Here is a 27,247-nt window from a genome sequence, read left to right as displayed (position 1 = left end):
TGAACTTGCTCAATTAAATTAGATGCAAAATTCTAAATGTAAAAACTAATATTGCCTTAGGGATTCTTAATGAATAATTTACAAAATTATTGTTTAAGAATCCCTATTTCTTTATACTTGTTACTTTCCGATGAGTTCTGATATAAGTAAGGGACTCATTATACCTTATTATCGTAATCCACGCTATACGTTTATTAACATTATTCAATAAGACTTACCATTTTTAAACTCTACCTTTCCACCTATTTTACTACCGTTATATTATCTTCGAATAACTGTGCAAACCAAGACTATAGAAGAGGCTTACTGCTCTAAATCACCGTTTATTAATGTTATAAAATTTTCTTTCGATTAGGCTTGAAAATTAAATTTTGAATAGTTTTAAAAAATGTTTTATTTTGTTTTCGTTTAATAGATTTTCCAATTATTTTGATTGACTTTATCTTTCAGTTATGTTTACTTTAACCAGGTTACATAATGTTAAGCTGACAATTATTTAATAACAAAAAAAAGTTAAAGCTCAGATAAATGAAAAAAAATGTTTGTCAGCACTGACATAAATTCAATATGCTTCATCATATCTGGTATACAAGGCCATGAATCAAATATTACAATATTTGCAACTTTTTTATTTTTGCTCCTATTTGTTGTATATTTAATGAAAAAAAAGCACAAATTAAATTAAAACCAATGTAAATAATGTTAAAGTTTATACAAAAATATAAATATAAAATTTTCGACATTGTCATAAAATTCAATAAAAAAAACAATATTTGATATAAAAATATTTTTTCAGAAATGTTCAATGTGGTACACTGCAATGTAAAGAAGGTGATAGACAACCACGTAATGATGGTATTGACCAATTATATTCTAGAACAATTATTTCAATTAAAGGAAACGAATATGAATGCAAGTGAGTATTATTTTTGAGAAATCAATTTTTTGTTTTTTATTTTTTTGAGTTCCAACAGGAATTCCTTTTATTGAATATTATTTTTCTGTCATATTTTGAATAATTTTAAGGTAGTAAGTCATAAAAGTTATTTTACTTTTACAAAATGCAACAGTTTTACAACATAAAATTTTCCATAAAAGTGTTACAAATGAAAGGCAGAAATGAGCGTATAAAAACCATTAACTTTCCAAATTTATATGTTTTCAGCTTACAAATATTTCAAAAATCAAATTTATTATGACGAGTATTGAAAAAAATTCAGAAGTTCTTATAGCGAAAAACCATTAAGTATTAGCTTGAAAAAAATCACAATTATGTCAAACAGTAACTGAATTTGAGAAATTAGAAATAGAAAACCTCTTAAATACTTTGTGAAAATTTTAAAATTAAATTCGCAAATTTAATATATAATCTGTTTTAGCGCTTATTTCAAATTTAAAGAAAAATTCTCTTATTATTTTCACTCTATCCATTCTTCCGTGGATCCATCCATCCATTTTGTTTGCAAAACCTCTACGTTTTTTAAGAACGCTAAAGGTTTATCTTAACGAGAAAGCTATTTCTCTAAAGGAAAATTTTTAACCTACCTCTAAAATGCTTAAATTTTGGCCAGCTCTAAAAGATATAGCCACACAAAGTTCACAAAGTTCATTATTTTTTAAATTCTGCTGAAAAATAAGAAAATAAGTTTTTTTTTCGTTCAACAGCAAAATTAAATGAACACAAACTAGAATCTATTTTCCAAACTACTTTAATATAGTTAAAGCAACTAGTTGTAGAAATATAAAATTTAAAAGTTTTTGAAATCATTTTAAAATGTGTTATTCGATACAAACTTTCAATTTTTGACATTATAAAAGCAAATTTCTATAACAGTAACTATCATTTTTAATGGTAAAACATAGCTAGAAAGAATATTTCAGTAAATTGTTCACCGTAACCGTAACTGACCCAATAAACCGTTGAATCAAACAATTAAGTTAAGGTTTATTTAATTTTTGGTCTCACCCTAAAAATATCCAATGTTTCTAAAATATTTCGCTACATACAAAAATATAATCTTAGAATAATTGAATCTAAATTGAAGGTCGTTTTACAAACCATTTGCTTGATCACAATTTATTACATTCTGTAGCCTCTTAAGCAAATGTCTGATGACATTTAATGTTAAATCTTAATTTCAATGTTTTCAATATTTTTATGAGCCAAAATTTACATTGACTGAAATGTAAACTATGATTTTTTAATAAAATAAAAACCTTATTTGAGCAACAAAAAGACCTCTTCTAACAAAATAAAAGACCTTATTTGGAAAAATAGAAAGTTTAATACTGTTTCTTTTAATATTTTAATAGAAAATAGGATTATACACAAAAAAAATCTTCACATTAACAAATTACAGAAAATATGTATTTAGTTCATGCCACTGTACTTAAAAACAAAATTAAAAGAAACCAAATAAATAAAACTAACAATATTTACCAACAGATTATGGTAATGAATTTAATTTGAAACAATTAAGAAACAACTGACCACTGCTAACGCGTATAACCATTAAAATAGTATTTTTAAAATTTGCAAACCATTGAAACAAATTGAAATAAATTGACAATTTACTATATATTTTTTTGTATATTAATGAAAAAGGAAACCCTTCTAATCAGCCAATTATGAAATAAATTAAATTTTATTGGGGTGAACGTATCCCAAAATAAAAAATTAGAAAAATTTACGTGTTACTCCATTATCTTCATTTTCATATTGGGGAATAAATACTATTTTAATTTACAAATAGTTATACAATTTAAATTTATTTCACATAGAATATTGTTTAAATGTGCAACATTATTTTGAAAGAATTTCATTTTTTTCAATTATTTTGCGTTTTGAATTTTACACAATAATGCTTAAAAAAATTTAAAAAAGAATCAGAGCGGCGAAATAGATTTTACAGTAAAAAATTTTTTTATAACAGAACCCATTATTGGCTATATTACCGTAGCTAAAACTCATTTTAAGAGAAATCCTAAATTTGGTGAAAGCCAATATTTGGATTTAAACACATGAAAAATTATAACTGGTAACCTTTTCATGGTCACACTTTTCTGCCATTAATTGGCATAAAATCTGATGCCATAGCTCTATTTTATTTCATTATGATCACATATGAACTTTAGAACTTAATATGAAATATTGAAAAACGAAAAGTTAAGAAAAGACCTTTTCTTGTTTCTAACTCAAATTAATAAAGTTAGGTTGCAAAAGGGAGTTTCAGAAGTAAATATACTGTACTGTAATAAAACAAAATAATAATTTATTACCCAAGGCTCACACATAACAATTTGTGTAAAAATGTTATTAATAATAACATTTAATGTTAATTACATATATAAATTATATGTTTTTATATAATTTGTAATAATAAATATAATAAAAACTTAAATTTGATTAAAATATTTTTATTTATAGGGCAACAAGTGGTCCTGGGGGTACCAATGAACATGGTCTGGTTAAAGATGGTACACCATGTGGCAACAATTTAATTTGTGTAAACCAAACATGTGTTAGTTTGTTTCCACACATAGATCAAACTAAATGTCCATTAAATAAAAATGGACAAGAATGTTCAAATCAAGGGGTAAGTTGAAAATTTTTTTTTTAATAAAAAACTATATTAAAAAGCAATTTATCATTTTATGTTTAATACATAAAAACAATGTTATGCTATGTGTGTACGTATAGCAAGTACAAATATCAAATATATTACTAGTGTGTTCAAAAAAACTGAAATGTAAATGTCATCATTTAAAAAATTTTCAAAACGAAAATTCTAAAAAAATTTCGCCTCTTTTCGTCTTCTCTTATTTATTTTTCGGTTAACAATTCAAATCCAATTAATTTAATATATGATCAGTAAGGATTTGAAAAATTTCCCAAACTCAGTTTCCCAAATACAGTTAATAATTTATTAAGTCTATAAATGAATAAGTAGTATAAAATATAAGAAATCATTAGAAATATAGGAAGTCAATAGTAATATATAGAAGAATTTTAAATCATTAAAAAATCTTTCCTGAAATTTGTCTCGTGCATTGAATAAACGCTGGCTTTCATGATACATAATGGCATCAAACTTGCACAAATAATTACAAAGTAAATATGTACATAATAATTAAGGTTTTAAAAGTGATTCGAAAACTGGTGTACTACTGATGTTCATATCTATTTAATAACTTCAACAATTTTTGAATTATGAAAATATATTGAAAAAGTATTAGCAATGTTGTGCTTGATGCAGGAGTAATTAATTAAACCTTTGTAATTTCAAAGATATTTAATTATGATTAACTAGATTTCATTATAATTAAATAAAACAAAGCATAAAAATGTTCGCTCTAATTAAAAAAATATTTGTAAATTAATTGAAAAATTAATGAAAATTTATTAAAATTTATTAAAATAATTTTCCTGCACGTTTTTTTTTAAATATAATTTTTTATTAATTAATTAATTAATAAAAATAAAACCTCCACTAACTATTTATTTTGGATTTTTGAAAAATTGACTTATAATTTTCCTCTAATCACGCCATGAAAAAAGAGAAATTTTTCAGTTGCCCCAAATTTGACTCAAATAAAATTAAAAGTTTTTTATCAGACATTTAATTAGTTTGCACGTTTGATTAATTTTATTGACCAGAGAAGCTATGAATTTTAATAAATCTAAAATATGATTAAAACAAGGAAAATAACATTATAGGAAAAATCTTTTTCCAATAAAATTAAAAGTGATGTTTCCTTAATCGATTGATATTCTTAAATGGAAACAAAATTAATTCTCTTCTTTTTTTGCAGCCCATTGTGAGCCAAATTCAAATTCAAAAACATCCCTAAAAATTTTATTTTAGAAAATTTTAAAGCAATATGCTGCTTTAAAACAATTATTAAAACATAATTTTTTTCTTTTAACCTTGGAATAAAGCTATAGAAATATATACACATTCATTTTTGATATTTTCCAATGAAACTGACGTGCACATAGGTACCATATTTACTTGGAAGAATACGTACTTCAATAACCAGAATAAAAGGAAGTTTTCTAATTATTATTACTATTTTTAGTTTTTATTTTTTTACTTTTTTCTTTATTTAATTTTCTATTTGTTATAATAAAGAAATAGGGATCATACATATTTACTTTAAGGAAAAAACAATATCGGCTATACATACTTTATAAAAATTATTATTTGTTATCCCAATATATATATACAAAAAAAATACACAAAAAAAAAAGAAATTTTTTGGATGCTAGGACACGTATGCGTATCCTAGCATCCCTATACCTTATGGATCTAGGATTCTTTCATTTAAAAATATTATATAATATTCGTTACACCTACGTTCTCTCCATTATCAGTTTATTGTTTGAATAAACAGAAAAGTCCTTTTTATACATCTTGATTTTTTTTTATTTTTCTATGTACAGTCTATAATAATTTTTGTTCTTATTCTTTCTCATATACAGTCAGTTTAAGAAACTTATAAGAAAATTTTATCAAGATAAAATCTGCACCCTTATAGGTACTTTACTCTGTTTCGATATTTTAAATTTTACTTTTTCAACTTCTCAACTTAATTTTTAATAACTAAATTCAACTAATTAGAGAAAAGTGAAATTGATATTCGACTTTTTACTTATTCTAAGTCAACTTTATTTGATCAAATTTTTTACTTATGTTGAAATCTCTATGAAGCGCACAAGATAAGACTGTTCATTCAATTAGTGGCTTATTATACCCTCTTACACTAATTTTCCGATATTTTTAAGGTTTCTAAGTCACTGCCTTTTTATACATATTGCAATTGTCTTACAATAGATAGAATTTTGAAACAAAGGCAATCTATCAGCCTGGTAAAGTATCTTGATACATGTATGAAAATTTGTTCCCGTATACAAGCTTCCACAAGCAATAATTTGTTTCTATTGTAGCACTGAAGACCAATTTAAATACTTAATTTATTTGGAAAAACTAAATAGCGTTAATCTATGTACAAAAGCATGGAGCTGTTAATCGGTTCTGTAAAACTATCATTCTTAAATTAAAAATATACATTTAGAAATTTCTTGCAAATATGGTTTCAGTAAGTCATTTGAAATTCTGCATATAATTTTCTTAAATCTTTGATCTTCTAATTTCATTCTTACTTAAGAATGAAAAAAATCTAACAGTAATTTGTTTCTCAAATAGCTTGTAATGTTTAAATTAGTTTAAACCAATTGTAGTCTGATTTTAAAGCATAGGATATTTAGCAATTTGAAAAACGATATATAGAACAAATTTCTTCTTATATCGCGAAAATTATAACTTGAAATTGGACTACATACATATATACATGTTAATATACTCTACATCATATTGATTTAAATTTTAACAAATGTAATCTACTTTTGGGGATACAAGACATACACATATATGCTTTAATAATATTTTGTTATAAACACACAAAGCAAAAACGTGTAATATAGACGAAAATTAATAAAAAAAGTTGGGTCAAACCAATGGTTTGTATTGTAGCACTTTTCCCTTCAGCAAGTGAAAATTCTGCTTTTAAATACAGTCTATGTATACCTATCAAACTATTAAAATTATTTTCATTCATATACAAAACTATTTCTAGAATTGCATATATTTAGGATGACGCATATATGCAGTGTTTGAAATAAAGCAAAAATTAATATAAAAAGGGGTTAACATAATGCTCGATTTTAAGGTTTAATTATGTGAGTTAAGAAAAATAATTATATTTTTTAATTTCATGGAATTTACCGTTAGCTTTTTATGTTTATATAAATTTGAAAAAGCTTGCGGTTTCGGAAATATAAGGTGTCAAAAATTCAAATTTTACAAATTTCAAGAGGCCATAACTTGAGAGGGGAAGGAGATGGAAAAAAATTTTCTTCTAACGAAATGAACTATTTGTTAATGTCTAAAAGCCCATAAAATTTCAAGCTTCTACAGGTTGGGGTCTAGAAAATAAACGACATCAAAAATTTGGAAAAAACGGACTTTAGATAACGGTAAATTTGAGCGGCCATTTTGTTTTTCTAAAGTTAACCTTTAGTATACCCCGCTAGGGGAAGTAAGCCACTGCCTTTCTGCGTTTGCAAAATTTGAAAAATCCTTATGGTTTCATTGCACTAAATAGTTAAAGAATGGCATTTTTAGGGTTTTGGGGGGATATAACTTCTAAAGGGGGGGAGATAGGTAAAAATTTTGTTCCACGAAAATAAGTTTCTAGTAAAAATCTATGTACGTACAAAATTTCAGCTTTCTATCTTCAAGGGTGTAGAAGTTTTGTAAACAGACACACGGACGGACGGACGGACGGACGGACGGACGGACGGACGGACGGACGGACGGACAGAGTGAAACTAATAAGCACTTTTTTTTCAAAAATTTTTTGGAAAAGTGCTAAAAAAACAAAAGAAAACAACATATAGAGAAAACAAAGTAAAACGGAAATAATAACCTTAAATGCTGGCCAAGGATACTAAAAACAATAGGGAAAGTAAAATAAGTGTGTACAAGAAATAAAATATGATTTTCAAAGAAAATTAAGAAACCAAAAACAATTAATGAATTAGTATTATCCTAATTGAGTTTTCTTTGTTGTTTTAATACCAGAATTTTATCTTTTGTTTTTCCTTTTTCAGTTCAATTTCTTTTTTATTCGTATACCATATTATTGTCAGTTATTGGAATTAATTATGTACACTTACTTACACATAATTTATACATAACTTTTTCTTATTTTGTTTTTACGTAAAACAATATGTAATTTATTACAGAAGTGACCAAATTCTATATAATTTGAAATATTCATGGGTTTTATAAAACGATTTGACATTTTTCTTACGTTTTTTTCTTGTTGCCCAAAAACTACATAGGCTAATAAAAAAAAATAATGCCGAAAAGAAAAATTTTCAATAAGATTGTAATTAAATCAGAAAAATATAATGAATTTTCTATGTTAATTAAAAAAAAAATGTATATATATTTCACACTACATTAAATTACACTCCATTGATTTCACAAATAAAAATATTTACATAACATTTTCATAAAATATATAAGTAAATGTGTATACCAAAAAGAATTTACAAACATAGATATCTTATGTATATTTTCTCTATAAATTAAGTAGAAACAATAGAAATGAATTTATTTTAGCTGAGTTATTGAAGTTTAAAGGGAATATCTGAGGTGCATATCAGTCAGAACCGTACAAAACTTTTATTCCGGGATGGGAACTCATTCCTCCTGTTACTTTCTTGTAGGGTCATAATCGAAAATATAATTTTTGAAGGTAATTAAAATTTGGTTGAATTCGGGAGCATTTAGCGTGTTGAATTTGTTAGAGCATAAAAAGTAGATTTATTTTGTGACAATGAAAACCATCCCCAAACATTTAATATGTGATACAATCCAACGTCTGCTTAAAAAGTATATATGCAAAATAGAAATATTTTAAACATGATAGAGCTATTAGATATAAATTCAACAGGAAATAGAGGTTGTATTTCTAAAATAAAATTAAATTTTTTATAAAAATTCTGTGTCAAAATTCATATGTTATTAAAATTTATCAATAAATTTATCATAAATTTAAAATCAGATGGAAAATTAAATTGAAAACATGCCAAAAAACAAATATGTACATTTTTTAATTTAATTTTATGTAATTTTTATTTTAATTCGCAAAAAATGAAAATAAAAATCATGAACGCATTTTTTCAATATTATTTTATTACCTTTGACACACATACATGCATACACTTCCAACTGCAAAACGAAATGAATTATCAACCTTATTTTTAAACTTTCAGAAATTCAAATGCTATTTAAATCAGATGCAAATAAATTCTAATCAAAAATTGAAGCTTTGCAAACGACTTCAAATAATTCTCAAACACATTATTGAAATAGGAACGATACGTAGAAATTTGCTTAAACTCAATTGATTTTATAATTTAAACTTCGTCTGTTTTAACATTTTGTAACTGTAATTATTGATTACAGTTACAAAATGTTAAAACTTAATTGATTATAGTTACAAAATGTTAAACAATTGCCTGCAGTTATTGTTTTCACTTTGCTCAGGCCCTGTTTATAAAATTTCTTTTTCACTTTTAGATAGAAAACTGAAATTTTATAAACCTAGAAGAAACTTATTTTCTGGCTAAAAATTCTTACCTAACTCCTTTTAGATGTTATAGTATGTTAAAAAACCTAAAAGTGCCATTTTCGGAAATTCATATTTTACCGGAAGATTTAGTGATTTATTCTATTTACTGCGAAACAATCATATGCAAATGTTAAAATTACATAATTGCCACTGAAATTAACCTTATTTCAGTTATCCTTTTTCAAATTTTTAACATTTCGCATTGACAAGAAATTGTAGGATGTTTAAGAATAAGTAAATGACTCATTTCGGTAGAAACAAAAATTTTTGACTCTCAAAATTATCAAACTGTTAAAATTTTCAAATTTATACAAAAGCTTAAAGTTAACAACAACAATAACGTCTTCCAGTTATAGAATATTGAAAAATATTCTTAATTAATTGAATTTCGACTAATATAATAATATTTTATTTAATTTTCATTCGCATCCCGAAAATATAAAGATATTAAAAAATTTAAATTTAAAAAATTTAATTAATTTTAAAAAATTTGTGATTATTCGACCATTATGTTAACGCCTCTTTAAATTTTGTTTTGTTTTATTTCAAAAATTTCATACATTTCGGATAAGCAATGCATTTTATTTCGATGAATGCATTCGTTGATCATCCTAAAAATATGCAATCTCTGAAATATATTACTATATGAATGAAAGTAATTTAATTGTGGTACATACCTAGTGTAAAAATTTTATAAACAACCGTGTGGACCGATTGGCCAACGGACAGAATCAAACAAAAAGATCATTTTTTTTTTCCAGTTTTCCTCAAAATTTGTTGGAAAGAGCAGAGATTTGGCAATGAAGAAATACTTATTTCAAAAATTATAATAGTTCTTTCTTTTAAGAATATTTTCCACTTTTCAAATTTAATTATAAAACGGGTATCCTATAGCTTTACCAAACTATTTTCATATTTTGCCTTAAGTAAATTCTTTATTATTTTAAAATTTGAAAAAAACTTTGAAAAAATTTGGGGTTGTTCATAAACTAACACACAATTTTTTACACACATACTGTTTTGATTTTTGTTGAATTTTATAAAAAAAGTTAATTTTTCTTTAATATGAAATTCTATGAAATTATATGAAATTCAGAAAATAAAATTTAAACAGAGTATTTTGAGAAGATTTCAGAGTTTTCGGAATATGTGTCTGAAATTTTTAAAATAAATTATATTCGATTTTCCAACATAAAATTATCTCAATTTTCAATTGATTGATATGGACTATTCCATTAAAATTCTCATAGTATTCATTTCTAATAATATGAATTTTATAAAAGTTTTTAATTTTTATGCAGTCAAGTGAAAAAACTAAATCAATATATTTGAAAGTTAAACTCGGACTATGAAGAAAAGAAGTTATCGTGTTGTTGAAAAATATGTTGAAATAAAGTTTTTTTTTATATCTTATCAAAAAATATATATGACATAGTTTTAAGATTTAAAAAGAAAACGTAATTTGCAATATTTATCACCCTAAAATATTAGAAATAAATTTACGAGTACACTAAATGCATACATTATAACTTTATGCATTCAGCGTATATTACAATAATGTGAATCAAAATTGCAATGGGATTTACTTTCTAACACATATTTAAAATAAACTTAACAATAACCATTAATATGCTAGGTATTTAATCTCTATAAATGTGACGTAAATTTTAATGCAACAACATTGGATTTAAATTTAGAGCGCGCGTGTTTTTTTATTTTCACTTAGTTTTTTTTTTTCATTTTAATAAATACAATAAATAATAGTGAACATTGAAAATTTACTTGAATTAACTTCAACCTTCAATAAAACAAAAACCAAAAAATAAAGGAATATAAAATTTTAAGTATATTATTATACTAACATCATAATACCCACATGTATATACATGAGAACACATAAAAAAATCAGCAGCCATGCGTCATTTTAAACAATGTTTTATTTTTAAATCCCTGCAGTTAAAATTCTGTTGGAAAGAAGAAAATTACTTTACATCTAAGGCACGCTGAAAAGATTAACAATTCATTCCAAATGTTCAAATTATGTAACTTATGCAAAAAAAAATTTTTTAAATGCTCTACATGTGTAGCATTGAAACATAATTTATATGACTTGATTTTAAATTTGAAATACACTCATTCTCAAAAATTCTTAGAAATTAATTCGAAAATGCCAAAACTTGAATTTATTTTTGGCAAAATCCTTTTAGACTATATGCACATGTACATACATATATATGTAGACGTTATATTATATGATTTTAGGATTCTAAAGTTAAATTTTTAATAGCATAAAATTCTTTACGTCCCATAACTTTTATGAATATTTTTTAGAATAATTTTGACGAACTTAGTGTTTTTTTAATATTTTCAAATAAAAATCAAAATTTATATTAAATAATCTCCCAAAATAAAAGAAGTGGGGAAAAATCGTTAACATTAAATTTTTAGAACTGTATTTATAACCTTCAATTAATTTCTATATACACTTAAGGAAATTAAAAAAAACGATGGAAATGAAATTAATAAGATTTTCCATGATTTTCACTTATACAGAACCTAGAAAGAAGAGTTTTAGTAATTTTGGAACTAATAACTTAATGACAATGAATAAAAATGAAATAAAGTAATTTTTAATATACTATAGACTTTAAATATGGCTTTAAAGGGACACTTTCAATACTTAGAAAAAAAAAAAATCTAATTTTTAGTTCTAAAAAATGTTAAAAAATTTAAAATGTTTAACATTTAAATTTAAATGTTAAACGTGTTTATTCCGAAATACAAATAAACCGTTGCGAAAACTCTATTTCAATTTCAATTTCAGAAGAAAATCTTCACCTTCCGCCTCGAGACCTCTAAAAGTCAAGGCCGATGAAAACTCTAGTTGTGTTATTTTTTTTGACAATATATGACATCACTGTGGAACAGTAAAAGAAAAGTCCTTCTCTTCGACGCTAATTTTCAAAAATCTAAGATTTTGAAATTTTTTAAAAATCAATAAATTTTTTATTTCGTCCGAATAAATTTTTTTCCCACCTCCATTTCAAGTTGTCGCAACATAATTTGTTCAGAAATAAAATTGGCAATATTATTTGCATTTTTGTAAGAGTGCATTCTAATTAAAGATTTCAAATCTAGTACAAAACATATTCTCAGCGCAATTTGGGGAAAATAAAAATTAATAATTTTTCAAACAGTTTTCTTTGTACAAAATTCCAGAGGAGTATTTGGCATATGTATAGATTGGTGATGTACATACGTATAATTGTATTATTTTTGAGTTACGTGACATCTATCATATTTCGAGAATGATGCGCATATTTAAATTTATTTGTGAAATATGGCAGAATTGTTCTTAATAGTGATTCAAATAAAGCCTCTATATTTTTAACTACATACTCTCTCCTCCTCTGTAATATAATATTGCCTCTATAATACTAACTGTGTTTTACTTTAAACTTTCTAAATTTATTTGTTCAGCTAATAACTAAAATGAACTAAAGTGAACGCTAAATAAATTTTTAAAAAAGAATGAAAACTTTCAAAATTTTATTCAGCTATCCGATTCACCGTCTGGATTGGATCAACACAATAAAGAAGTATATAAAGAAAAACATAAAGAAAATAAATAAAGAAAATTTACAAAAATTTGCTAAATTTAACTCTTATTATCGCTAACATATTGTCAATGTTCACATCTCAGACCCGTATTTTTAGCACTTTTCCAAAAAAAATTTAAAAAAAAAAGTGCTTATTAGTTTCACTCTGTCTGGCCGTGTGTCCGTTTACAAAGCTTCTACACCCTTGAAGATAGAAAGCTAAAATTTTATACGTACATAGATCTTTACTAGAAACTTATTTTCGTATAAGAAAATTTTTCCCTGTCACCCCCCTTTAAAAATTATACCCCCTTAAAAACCTAAAATTGCTATTTTTTAATTATTTATTGCAGTAAAACTATAAGCATTTTTCGAATTTTGCAAACGCAGAAACGCAAGCCACTGGCTTTTCCTATCGCGACATACTATACCCTAAGTAATAATCTTTAAAAAAACAAAATGGACGTTTAAATTTACCGTTATCTAAAATCTGTTTTTTCCAAATTTTTGATGTCGTTTTTCTTTTAGACCCCAGCCTGCAGAAGCCTGAAATTTTAGAGGCTTTTAGACACCAATAAATGCTTCATCTCGTTAGAAGAAAATTTTTTTCCATCTCCACCCCCTCTCAAGTTATCGCCCCTTGAAATTTGAATTGTTGACACCTTATATGTATTTCCGAAACCTTAAGCTTTTTCAAATTTCTATAAACGCAGAAAAGTAAAGATAAATTCCATGCCATTAAAAAATATAATTATTTTTCTTAACTCACGCAATTAACCCTTAAAATTGAGCATTATGTTAACCCCTTTTTAAATTAATTTTTGCTTTATTTCAAAGACTGCATAAATCGTTCGTCCTGAATGTATGCAATCCTTATTAAAATAGTTTCGTATATGAATGAAAATAATTTTAATGATGTGGTGGGTATACACAGATTGTTTTTAAAAGAAATATTTTTAATTGTTCAAGAGAAAAGCGCTACAACACAAACCATTGGTTTGACCAAACCTTATTCATTATAATGAACAATTTATTAATTTTATAATTGTTAAAATTTGAACCTTCATGAATAAATCAAATAAAATATAACAACATAAAGTTCAAATGAGTGAAATTGTTTATAAATATTTCAATTTATAGGTGTGTACAAATACAAATAGATGTCATTGTGATATAGGCTGGACTGGTCATGATTGTTCACAGCCTGCTCCAGTTACAACAACACTGCCAGCACCACCAAATGTGGGTCCAACCATGGATAGTAAGATTGAAATGAAAAAGAAGGAAACTCCCTATGGTGAGATATCAGTTTGTTTTTTGTTTTGTTTAAAGAAAAAAAATGAATATTTTTTTTACGTTTTTTTATAATTTTAATCTTTAAATTTTTAATTCTATTCCAATTTTCTTTTCAAAATCAACTTAATTTTTTTTTCTATCTTTCTATCGATATTGTTTATTATTAAAGACAATAGCAATTTTTTTATTCATTTAATTTATAATTTTAATAAAAAATTATTATTTTGATTTAGAAAAGATAATCGAGATATAAAAAAAAACAAACCCTCATAATGCATTCTTTTGCATAAACAAACAAACAAATAATAAAATAAATTGAAAGGACTCATAATTTTAACAAATAAAAAAAAAGAAAAAAAAAACGAATTAAATATGACAATGGTAATCAATGTTTTGTATTTTTTTCCACTTTAATAAAATATAATTAAGCAAAGTATATAATTTAAATTTTTAACATTTTATATTTAATTATAAAATACTCACATTTCTATTTATTTTATTTCTTTTATGAGTTATACTATTCTTTCAAATTAAATTTTTCATTAGTTCGAAAACAAAAAGTATATACTTTGAATTGCATTTGCACTCATTCAACTCAAATTTAAATTTTTTTTTTTTAGAAATGAAAAAAAAACAAAATTTTCAATGTTTTACTAAAAATTTTCTAATATTTTTGTGGTCTCAAAATAAACGAGCTTTTTCTCCATTTAGAAAATTTGCGCTTACGCCACCTTTGTTTTACAACATTAACCAATATCTTTCGTTCACACTTAATCTCTTGTTTAATTTCTGTTACACAGAATTGAAAAAAAAAACATCTTACGATAACAAAAAGAAAAAAAAAGCAAAAGAAAAAAGCTGCCATTTCGATTTAAAAAATGGCGTCAGTAAATTGTTGCTTAAATGACATAATGGAAAAATAACGCTTGTTTCTCAAAAACCATTTTTTATGTATTTTATTAACAAACTAATCAAATTTGTAATGAGTCAGAGCTATATTTTTAAAAGCACTACCTTCTAAACAGATATGAAAAAAAATCTGAAAATTTTGTTTTACTAAACGTAATTTGCGCATCATTTTCCACAAAAGCTTATAAAGAGTTTAATTAAAATAAAAATCACTTGCTCTGAATTGTAAACAATTTGTTTTGTAAGTTCATAAACATTTTGTGATTAAGAACTTGAATTCAATAAAATTTTATAAAATTAACAAAATTTTTGTTTCAAAAACTAAATTTTTGTTACTAAATTTTTAAACTAAAAGAAACTGTTTTTTGACTCAAATAATTTAATTTAAGAAAGTGCAATAAAAAACAATTCAAACTAATATTACAAATCCTACGCAGTTAAATTTAATTAAAATTTTCTATTATCACAATCATTATTCATAAAGTAATTTATTATTTTATAATTAAAACAATAAAATGTTTGATCTTGAATCTTAGCTAACTATTAATAATGCATTTTAATTATGTGTATTACATTTTTTATTTGAAAATAATAAAATTAAAAAATTAAAAGTAATAGAATGAACATTTTTTTGAGTTGTAGCTTTCTAACATGTTATTTTTTAAGTTTCTTAAATTATGTTTTATTTATAAAACTCTTTTCTAGTTTAGTTTAATACCAGATTATTATACATTGCATTTACTTAATTATTTTTGCATTCACTTTAAATTCATATTTTTTATTTTTTACAATTACTGAATTACATTTCATAAGTATAACATCAAAGATCTTTCTAATAATGGAAAAAGTTTATAAGTTGTGTTCAATTTTGAAAATTTTATAGAGAAATTAAAATTAAATTTTTTTTTATTTCAAAGAAAACACCTTGACATTAGAAATTAGAAATAAAATCACAAAGCCGTTGAATGTACAGTACCTTATATAATTTCATATACAATACTATGTATACCAAATATATTGAATACTTCCAAGATAACAGCTAATGACCATTATAATATCGCCAAAGGAAAGAATAAAACAGTTTATAAAAAATGTGTAGTTTTCTCTGTACAATTTTTTCATTTGAAAACTATGTTAGGATCAAGAGAAAACAAATGTGAAGTAACTGTACTTTTGACTTTGAAAGTTCAATTGGTGGAAGAATAAATTATGAAATATTATACCTTGTAAGTTTCAACGCACCTTTATTACATGTTTACTTGACCCATTTTAGGTTTTTAACAATTTTTAAGAAAATAATCAGCGAATATCCTGAAATTTTATAAATGAGCGTTCGATAATACAGCAAGTTATATAACATGTTGATGAAATGAAATTAGTAAGGACTTTTATTACCGACCGAATTAACATTCCAGCTCATATATATAAAGAAATAATCAACTAATTTCTTTGAACAGATTTCATTATAAAATCAATGAATCAGTATATTTCCTTGGGAATGTCAGGGGTTATAACCCGAATTTATCTCATCGAAACCACATCTAATGAGCAAATTCACGAAATTTCTTGAATTTTAAAAAAAACCAACCGAAAAATTTTACAGAGAAATTGAAGCACACAGAATTAACCTCAAATTTTTAAGCACAATTAACTAAACGTTGCTTACTATCTTTGATAGAATTTATAGAAAAAGCTTAAAGAACATTTGCATAATCTAACGGAACACTCTGACAATGCAGTCAAGTATGTGCTATTCAGCTTATATTTTATGTGTATATAATTAAAAGCTTTGCTATAACTATTGTTTTAATTTACTTCTCCAATTAAAATTAACTTAATAATAAAGTTTTAAAGTCAAATCACTTGTAAAATATTACATAATATTTTGAAAGCAAATCTGTTTGAAAAAAATGAAACGAATCTCATTAGCAACTTTTCTGAAATAATTTTTAGAAGGAGTAGGTTTACATTTTTGTAATACATAGTTTAATTACTTTTTGATGGTTTCGAATTTTATTATCTATCTCATCTGTAAGTTTAACGGAAACTAAAATCGTCTATTTCATAAAATAAGACAACTAAAAATTATTAAAATAATAATTTTAATTTCATCGTATTTAAATAAACAAAATTTTAATCAAATGTTTTCCATTACTAGAAAGATTTGCAATTTCACACAAATAATCATTAGATTGTAATAATTATCAAATCTACATAATTATTTTCTTAATAATTAATTACTGCAAAAATATTAAAAAAAAGTACAAAATTGTTTTACCATATACGAACCACACAAAATTGGTGTAAATTTCATAGAAAAATATTTACCATTTATTTTTGTACATAATGTCAAAAATATAATATTATAGAATTATGTAATTATGTAGGTATAGAGTTTTCATATTCATTTTAAATATTATTCTTGAAAAATATTATACTTAAGTACATAATTATAAATACAAATTGGAAAAAAGCCAAAAAATATGTATAATAATAAAAATAAAAATTATTCAGATAAAATGCAACACTCATTTCCATGAACCTACAAAATAAGGATGCTGCTATTTTACTGAAAAAGAAATTCATTTTACAATTTTATCTTTTAATTTAAGAATTTCATAATATTTTTTGAAATTATATACATAATATTAGTAGTTATTATATTGCTAAACGTATTTTATTTTTTATAACAAAAGTATATAAAATATGCATCACAAATATTTTAAAATGCTTGAAAATTTATTATTACCATCATTATTATGTAACATTATTATCAAATAACTGTTAGTAAAAAAATACATTGTTTGAAAAAGAGGGACTAGTGTGGAATTCATTTGATTTTACACAACTAGAAAATATTTTCTCGTATTTATTTCGTACACCAAATCTTTGCATACCATCACCATAACTGGTTTATTATATGACTTATTAATTATACATACATTAACTACAATAATATTATTATACGAAATGCAAAGATTTGGTATTTTTTAGAAATGTCATCTATATTTTCAAGAAGTTCTTATTTCGAAATTTAATTTACTATATTCTGTAGTAAATTACATTCGTAGGTAAATAAGTTAAATTGGCCACACTTTTGGACACAATAAAAGGATAACTAAAAATATGTATTGATTTAAAAAAAAATTTAAATTTATGCAATATAGAATTCGTGAATCATATTCCAGCAGATCAATTAAAGTTTGAAGACATGATCCCAAATCGTGATTAAATAGTTACATTCATTTTGAAGAATGTAAATTTCAAATGGTTACATTCACTTTTTATTGAATATACCAGATTAACATTAAATTAAATTTCAATAGAAATTATTAAATTTAATTTTTAAAAGAATTCGCTGTACAAGCATGGCGCATGCTTATATATCGAATGAACATCTACTAAAACACCCATAATAAAGCAAATATACAAAATTTTAATAATACGTGCCTGTGAAAGAAACTTAATTATGAATTTTCATTTAAAAAAACTAACAATAGGTTTTTTGCTTAAAAAAATTTTTAAAGCTTATTAGAACAATTATTTGATTAAAATTTTATTATGTAAAACAATTATTGCAAAACTTAAATGGTAATAATAAAATTTTTAAGTTTTTAAGAAAAAATTTAACGTGGTTATTCAAAAATTGGCAATTTATTTAGATAAACGCTCTTGATATTGCTTTTCTTGCATAAAAAATAATTTTCTTTTTTTAACCATAATTTGTAATAATTCATGAATGCAATCATTTCAATTAAATATTTTATAATATAATTTGTTTAAAGTTTAAGAAAACTCATACATATTGACTTAAAAAACATGAAGTTACTTTTTTACACATTTTGAAAAACATTATTTTTATAAATCCACCTCAGCCTCCTTATTATTTTGTGACTATGTAGTTAAAAAAATCGAATATTTTGCATTTTTATATTAAACTTTTCATTCTTTCCATTATATAATTTAATATTTAACCATAATATATTTTGTAAATTTTAATATTTAAAGTGCGCCCAGAATGCATAATTAAATTTATTATCAAAATAAAATATTGTATATAGAACTCTTTTAATAAAATTTTTTTATATTTTTTAAGTTATATTATGTTTTTTTTTTTTTTAAATCAAGTAATACAAAAATATAAGTATAGGTATATTAAAGACGAATACTTAACAACAACCTTAGTACTATATTCGATTCATGTATAAGTTAGGAATTATTGCTTGAAATTATGCAAGAAAATATAATTTAATAAACAATTTACTAAAAATTTAAATAAAGAAAGAAATAATTTATTCCTAAAATGTGAAAACATAAAAAGAAGTCAAGTTAAAATCAGTGTTGTAGATCAAGAAATTTAAAATGTAAAATGACAACTTTTAAACCAATTAGTCTTTTGAGCACTATACAAATGCACAAATTTATGGCTTATAGAACAAAAAGGTTTGCTTTTGACCAAATTAAAATGAAAACATCATATTTTCTTTGATTCATAATATTACACTAGGCAACCTTTAATATAATTCTGTTAATAGAATTGCTTTTAAAATTGTAAAATCTTTGTAGCTATAATTATTATTAATTATCTAATTATTAAAAAACGTAAAGTTAAGTCAATCACTTCAAGTGATTCTATCAATTTAGCGACTACATAAAATAACAAAAGTATTTCTCTCGAATCAAATTCAGCACGTCGAGACTTTAACAGGAATAATTTAACAGAATACTTTTGTAGAAACTGAATTATTTAACTTTCCGTAGTAAATAGATAATTCTCTCATGATGGGATAATTCAAAACATGATGGGATAATTTATTGAAATTTTATGTATCACCTAATTTTGTAAGATACGAAAATGTAAAGTTAGTACATTTTTTAAAAATTTTAAATAAATTTATATAAACACTTTTTTATCGTGCAAATTTTCAATGTACAAGGTTGAATTTTACTTTAAAATTTCTCTATTTACTGGCAAAATTTATACAAACGTAAAAAACTGTCAATTGCATGTTATTAAAACATTATAAAGCTGCATTTTTAAGTAACATACTACAACACTAATTTAAAATAATTCAAAAATCATTACACAATAATTTCAATATTATTTGAATAAAACTAATAATGACAAAATTTTTAAAAGATTCACTATTGAAATTTGTTTAAGAATTTTATTAAAACTAATTTTAATCAAACACAAATAAAATTTATATATAAAGCTTCAGCTTTACTTTATATTTTCCCCTTGATATAAATATAAAAGAAAGCTCTATTATTGAAAATGTGTTTTAAGTTAGAAATTAGTGTTGCATTTTTATATTCATTTGAAAATTTTAATTTTTCTCTATTTTTATTTTATTTTTCCTCAACTTTTATAATTTCCAAAATCTCCCAACACCAATTACTGAACAAAAAAATTAAAATATGGTAAATGAAGTAAGGCAAATCTATAATAAAGCTGTAAAAAAAACTATAAAATATTTATATTGTTTTTTTTTAATATTTAAATATTGTGAATAAAGAAAAAGTACATTATAATAATTAATATGTGTGTGCTTATACTTAAATTCAAAATTTTTAAATTTAAAAAATATGTAATTGTGATTCAAGATTTTTCACCAAAACACAATTTTGTTCTCTCTCTCTCTCTATTATGGTACTTTTTACATAAAACATATATATAAAAAAAATCTTATAGGAGACGGAAAGAAAGACAAACTCAGTACTTTAAATATGGTCATCATATTAGTGGTAATCGTCAAATGTGTCTTCATTAGTTTTGCAACAATGGCAGTTTGTTACAGGTACAGTAAAAACAGCAAAATCACATGCAACAAATAAAAAGTACTGCAATTTCAGAATTTTCTATAAAAGTAAACTTGATGTTTTTTATTTCTGTTTCTTATAACTATAATAAAAAATAAATCAGCTAGATGTCGTTTTGTTCTTTGGTTTTTTATTATAATCTTTTTGTACATACATAAATAGTATTCTAATATAAAATAATTACATAAGTGTAGGTAATTTTTTTGGAAATTTTTCAAATGTCTTCCATAAAACTTCAAAAAAAAATTTATTATCTAGTTAAAAAAATATAGAAGTATTGAATTTCGCTGTACATAAATTTTTATTATTGCTTTTGGAATGAAAAAATAAATAAAATAATTAAAATTGAAACAATTTTAATTTAGAAGAGGAAAATATTCAAAATTTTAATTACAAAAATTATCCAGATTTTGTCAATTTTAAATTTTATGTGTAAATGTGTTTAATTTTTCAATTTTAATAATGAATATAAAAAAGACAGGAATATCTGAATAATCGCAATTTATTTTCGTTGCATTTAATTCGTGTAATTGGTGTTGTATAAAGTTTTTTATTCTTATTGTACTTTTTACATTCTGCTCGATTTTTGTTACACTTTGTATATTTGAACTAATACTTATCTACATAATATGTACATGTACATACATATAAATCACTTTGTGTTACATAAAATCTCTGGGACTTCTTATGTATAAACGTTTACATGTTTCTAAAAAATTAAAATTCGATTTATTTTTTAATTAAATATTTAAAGAATTTAACAAAAACTCAATTATTGCATGATAAAATTAAAAATTTAATTTAGTTATGAAAAAATTTTCTCTTTTAAATTTTTTCAATTAATTTTTTTTTATTTTCAATTTTGTGTTTTATTAGAAAAATCAATAATAAATTGTTTTAAATTTATTTATTTTCATTTATATTTAAATTTTCTTTTTAAATTATTTTGTATAATGAATACACATTCAAAAACTTTTGTTTTTTCTCTTTTTAAGAATTTCAACACACTCTCCTCAAAATGAAGAGTGATTTACATCCGATTTTATATCTATTACACTTACACATTTCATTTTTAATACAATAATTCACTTTTAATTCAGTAAATTTTAAAAAAATATTCTTTCATTATTATTCAAATTCAGAAATATAATAGAGTAATTGGTTAATTTAAAATATATTTGAAGGAATTGGTATGAAATTACAGGTAATGAAGCGGCGATTGTCTCCGAAAATTGTAGTTATATGGTATTGGTATTAAAGTATAAATCAGCTTATAAATTATAATTTCTGAACAGGATATCAATAGTAAATATTTCTACAATTTTGAAGTCACAGTCAATAAAGTCCGCAAAGAAAATACAAACCTTCAGTTCTAATATATTGCAACATTGTATTTAAAGTTTGTTCAGTTTGATGATTAATAATAATTATTAAAATAAACTTGGTTGCGCTATGTTCTTAGATTTTTACATTCAAACGAATCTATGTAAAAATTTTAAGAAATATGGCCTCTTCTAAATTGTATGTGACTTCAAAATTTTATTAACACTATATACTGCTAGACAATTCAGCAATTGCAACTTGCAAGTTGAATTCTGAATTAATACAGTATAACAGAAATTTGAACATCAAATTTGACAAGTTATCCCCGATAACTAAAACAAAATGTGCGTAAATTTTCTAAAATAGGTTTGAATTAACCTTTTACTATGCAAAAAAAAAAAAATGAAGTCAAAAATTAATTAGTGTGATTATATTGTCAACTTCACGTTTCTTTTATTTTAATAAACTAAGCTGCACAACATAATCGCATCACTTAAATTTTGATTTCTTCAAAACTAATTTTCAAAGATACATTTAACCGTACCTGTATTCAGTTAATCGAAAACGCAACTCTGTATTATTACAGAGCATATAAAGTAACTCTTAACTATTAATGACAATTACATAAATATATTTTATTTTAGTCATCCTACAAAAAATTTAAGCATATAAAATGAAAATTATGTTGTTGTTGAGTACGACGTCACAATAACAAAAACAAATTTTTGACATTCATTGATTGAAATAGATTGAATGTTTAAAAGTTTTGCTTGAAGCTCATTATTTATTTTATATAGCTATAGAGAATACAAATATGATATTAAAATCATCCATATTAGTACATACATATATTTATATATACAATATGTATATTTTATACATAATATACATATATTTTTATATTCTATAATTATTTAATATATTTTTAGAATCGTTTAAGTTTGAATAAAAATACAAAACTTTAAGAAAAAAATAATAAAAATAAATTTATTTGCATTTTTAAAAACTATGAGGACTTTTTTATAATTCTATTTTTATGGCAATTTGTGCATGCTTCATAACTATAATAGTCTAGAAATCAAAACAATATGAAAAAGCAAAAAAAAAATAAGAAATCGTATTTTAGCTCTCATTTTAGAAATATTCCACATTATTTTGCAGGTTTGTCAGTTTGATTCTGTATTTAATTATTTCAATTTTATTTAAAAAACAATAAAACTAAAAATTTTTAGCTTTTCTTTATTAAAATTTACATTTTCTTTGTTTTTTATTAATTTTATTTTTAACGCAACGAATACTAACCACAATGCTATTCAGTACGATTTGAAAGCTAAAAATGTTTCATTATTTTTGACATAATGAAATTTCATTTTAGATTGCCATTGTCATAAAAAGTTTACAATTTATAATATTAAGTTATTCTGGCAACTGGTAAATTTCATTATAATTAATTGATCTTTTAACACAAAACATGCATAAATGTTTAAAGAAATCACTACAAAAACACATTTATCAAATATATACATATATTAATTTATAAAGATATTATATACCTATTTAATGAATCGTATACAACACTAAAACATGTTTGCAAGAGGAATATTTAGTCAGAAAAGGGTCCACAAAGGAATAATTGTATAAGATTAATAAATAACTAAGGTCGCTTCCCAGTATATCGAAAATTTGGTAATCATTGCAATCATGTCGGTCACTTCAATTGTTTGATTTTGCATATGATCGTTTTGTTATTTACATACAATGAACTTACAATTTGACTATTCACTTATCTGCCAAAAAATGCAAAAAAATACTAAAATTATCGTCAATTCTGTTAGCAAAACTATTTGGATTTATAACATTTGCATTTTAAATTCTAAAAATTCATAATTAAAGTCTATTGCAAGAGTTTGACACCAAATTTCATTATTTTATTTATTATGTTTGAAATTGCACGAAGAAAATTTTTCTACATAATGAAATTCAAATGATACTATAATGCTAAAGTAAAAATTGGTTATTTTAAAATTAATGGATTCAAAATTTCAAAAACAAAAATGTTAATAATTTATCAAAATTAAATATTTCAAAAACTCTAAAATATTTAATAAATACTTTGGTTTCATTATTACCTAACCAAAATAAACTTATCATATTCGAAAACTTCTTTTTAAACTTTTACCTTGCTGAATTTCCACTAGACATTTGTAACAAATAAATAATTAAGTAATTATTAATAATACTTAATTAATTAATTAATTAAGTATTATTAGTTACTTATTTATTTCATTAAAATATTCTCAAAATATAATCAAAAATAGTTTTTGATCAAATACCAACAGCGAAGATTTATCTTCAAAATGAAGATAAATCAAAATGATTTTTAAAATTGTACAATTTTAGTTACAAAAAAATATTTTTAATATAAAGGCTTTTCAATGCTAATGAAGATTTTCGAAATTAGAATTTTTTACACTTGAATATAAAATTAAAGATCTCGAATGATTCGTGAAGATTTTTTTTTATCAAATTTTCGAAATGAAGATTTTATTTTAAAAAACTGAAGAAATCTGAATTAATCTATTTGGCAACACTGATCACATGTGTTAATTTAGAATCGAAACCTAAAACAAGATTAATTGAAAAAAATACGGTCACATAAACTACAGCTAATAAACAATTAAAAGTTAGAATGTAAAATAAGTTTCATAGTGACAAATATATGTCGTGAATTTCGAAATTCTGTGAATAAAAATCATTAGGAAACTGATATCAAGATTTAGTATTTTAACTTATAATTGAATTCCATGATTAGTGTTAAATCAATTGTAAATTCGATTACATGCGCGCACCTTGAAAAATATATAATATTAAAATTGTGTGCAAGACTCTTGGTACATAATTTCCATAAATATACATTAGAATTTGGTCGCTTTCTATTATATCAAAAAAAATTTTACTGTCATGTCAACTACGTCAATCGCTTCATTTTACAAATAACACCAATCTACAATAATATAATTTTTACAATGACATATTAGAATTTTAGTGTCATCTTATTGTCATATTTCAAAATAATGCAAAACAAACTAATAGTGACAGTCAATTACGTTAACAACGTGTCTTAAAGTTCATAACGCATGGGCCAGCCTTGATACATTGGAATTCATGACTTACGTCGATTTTTATGAACATTGAAAAATAACCATTCTTACTGTCAAAATCTGCATTATCCTATCACAAAGACAATGTAGCTTGCAAATCTTATATGAAATGAGGTGAAAAATTTAATTGAAATAACAGACAGCCAGAATAACTGCAATAAATAAGAATAATTATACAAAATTGCATTTTTTTTTGTAAATTAATTATTTTAACTTTAAGAAAGCAAAACTACTCGTATATTGAAATTAATTATTATTTAAATATCATTACATACATTATTAGAATATCCAATCAAAATTTAAACCACATTAAAAATCAATAAATTTATTTTGAATCAAAAATTGAATTGAAAAAATTATAAAAGTAGAATTTTTATTACATAGCTTTTTTTTTCATATTAAGAAAACAAAAATAATTATATATTCTTTTTTATATAAGTATGTACATTTTATAAACATAAATAATAATTTTCTTACAAACAAAAAAAAATTCAATATTTTTTTCAATTTTTCATTATAATCTCTTTTTTATATATAATTATAAATTTGTTTACAGATGCTTTAAATTTTTTATAAAAATAAAAAAAATCTTATATAAATAAATGAAAAAAATATACTCTATTACATAATTATATTAAATATTTTATATATATTTTGTCTTATATAAGAATTATTTTATTTTTTTTTTTTGTTTTTTACCATTTTACGATGTGTTATATTTGCAAAAATACAAATTAAAAACTTAAAAAAAAAAATTGAAACAAAATAATGGAATTGAAACTCCTCAACAACTCCGAAAAATTTACAATTAAAAAAAATAAATAAAACACAAATATTTGTAACACACCTACGACCCCAACCCCGACCAACCAAATATCTACGATAATCAATTGATAAAAAAAATATTTCTGAAATAATAACACCAACCGTTGCTTTTTCACCTTTAAAATATATTTTTTAAACAATATTTATTATTCAACAACAATATGGAATTGAAATTAAATTAACAATAAAACAATTATACATATTTATATAATGTTTATATAAAATTTAAAAAAAAAAAAATACGAAATATTTTGAATTTGATCATCAATATGGGTTTACAAAATCCAAATGAATTGAATTGAAAAAATGTACGACAACAATGAAATGAAAATATTAACCTACAAAATTCAATAAAATACCACAACAACAACAACAACAAAATATATACAAAATACGAATTTATATTGGAATAATGCGCTCCGCTCCGCTTCAACTACGCGTGCTGCTACGAAATATTTATGCACTTTTTTTAATATTTTAACTTATACAACGCATATATAATACGAAAAAAATATTAAATTCAATACTTTAAAAATAAAAAAAAAAACAATATTTAATAAACAATTTTACATACTGTGTGTGTTTTAAATTCAACTTTGGTTTTTGTATAAAATTAAAAAAAAAACATTTATTAAATGTTAAATTTTATGGGTAAAAATAAAACATACAATTTTCTTTGATTATTTTTTTCCTCAACTCACAAAAATTCTTTTTTTTTTCAATTATATTATATACATTATTATATAATTACAATTTATGTTTGATTTAATTTGATTATAAATTGCGTTATAATTTCCTCTCTTTATCTATCTCTCTCTCTTACGTATTACTTTTACGCCATTTCTGTTTAATTATATTTTATTTATTACATTTTTTTTTATTAAATTCATTATTAAAATACAAAATTTATTTAAAAAAAAAATATTAAATTTCAATTAATTAAATTTTTTTCTTTTTTTCATAATTTCATTATATTCTCATTTTATTTCAAAATTTTTAACTCTCATTATCTCTCTACTATCGTCTTTTCCTTTAATAATAAATACTTTAATAATTATTATTCCATTATACCAAATCAATGTTTTTTTTTGCATTTTACAAATGATC

The 27,247-nt window shown here is 23.0% G+C and overlaps 1 protein-coding gene across 10 annotated transcripts in view; it reads left to right on the top strand.

The window, feature by feature from the left end:
- LOC129619114 (disintegrin and metalloproteinase domain-containing protein 11) overlaps window positions 1-27,247 on the top strand; it is a 417,704-nt gene that overhangs the window by 330,083 nt on the left and 60,374 nt on the right. For all 10 annotated transcript variants that reach the window (XR_008697842.1, XM_055534202.1, XM_055534200.1 and 7 more), the window contains exons 13-15: window positions 797-916; window positions 3,428-3,596; window positions 13,944-14,100. Coding sequence is in view for 9 of the 10 variants with exons in the window: in XM_055534202.1 (XP_055390177.1) it covers window positions 797-916; window positions 3,428-3,596; window positions 13,944-14,100 (446 nt within the window). In the remaining variant the exon portion in view is untranslated. The remainder of the gene's footprint in view (window positions 1-796; window positions 917-3,427; window positions 3,597-13,943; window positions 14,101-27,247) is intronic.

Source organism: Condylostylus longicornis, unplaced genomic scaffold (genome assembly GCF_029603195.1).
Source record: "Condylostylus longicornis isolate FDR11 unplaced genomic scaffold, ASM2960319v2 ptg000010l, whole genome shotgun sequence".
NCBI classification, from domain to species: domain Eukaryota; kingdom Metazoa; phylum Arthropoda; class Insecta; order Diptera; family Dolichopodidae; genus Condylostylus; species Condylostylus longicornis.
The sequence above is the reverse complement of the archived record's forward strand: the minus strand, read 5'-3'. Positions and strand labels throughout refer to the sequence as shown.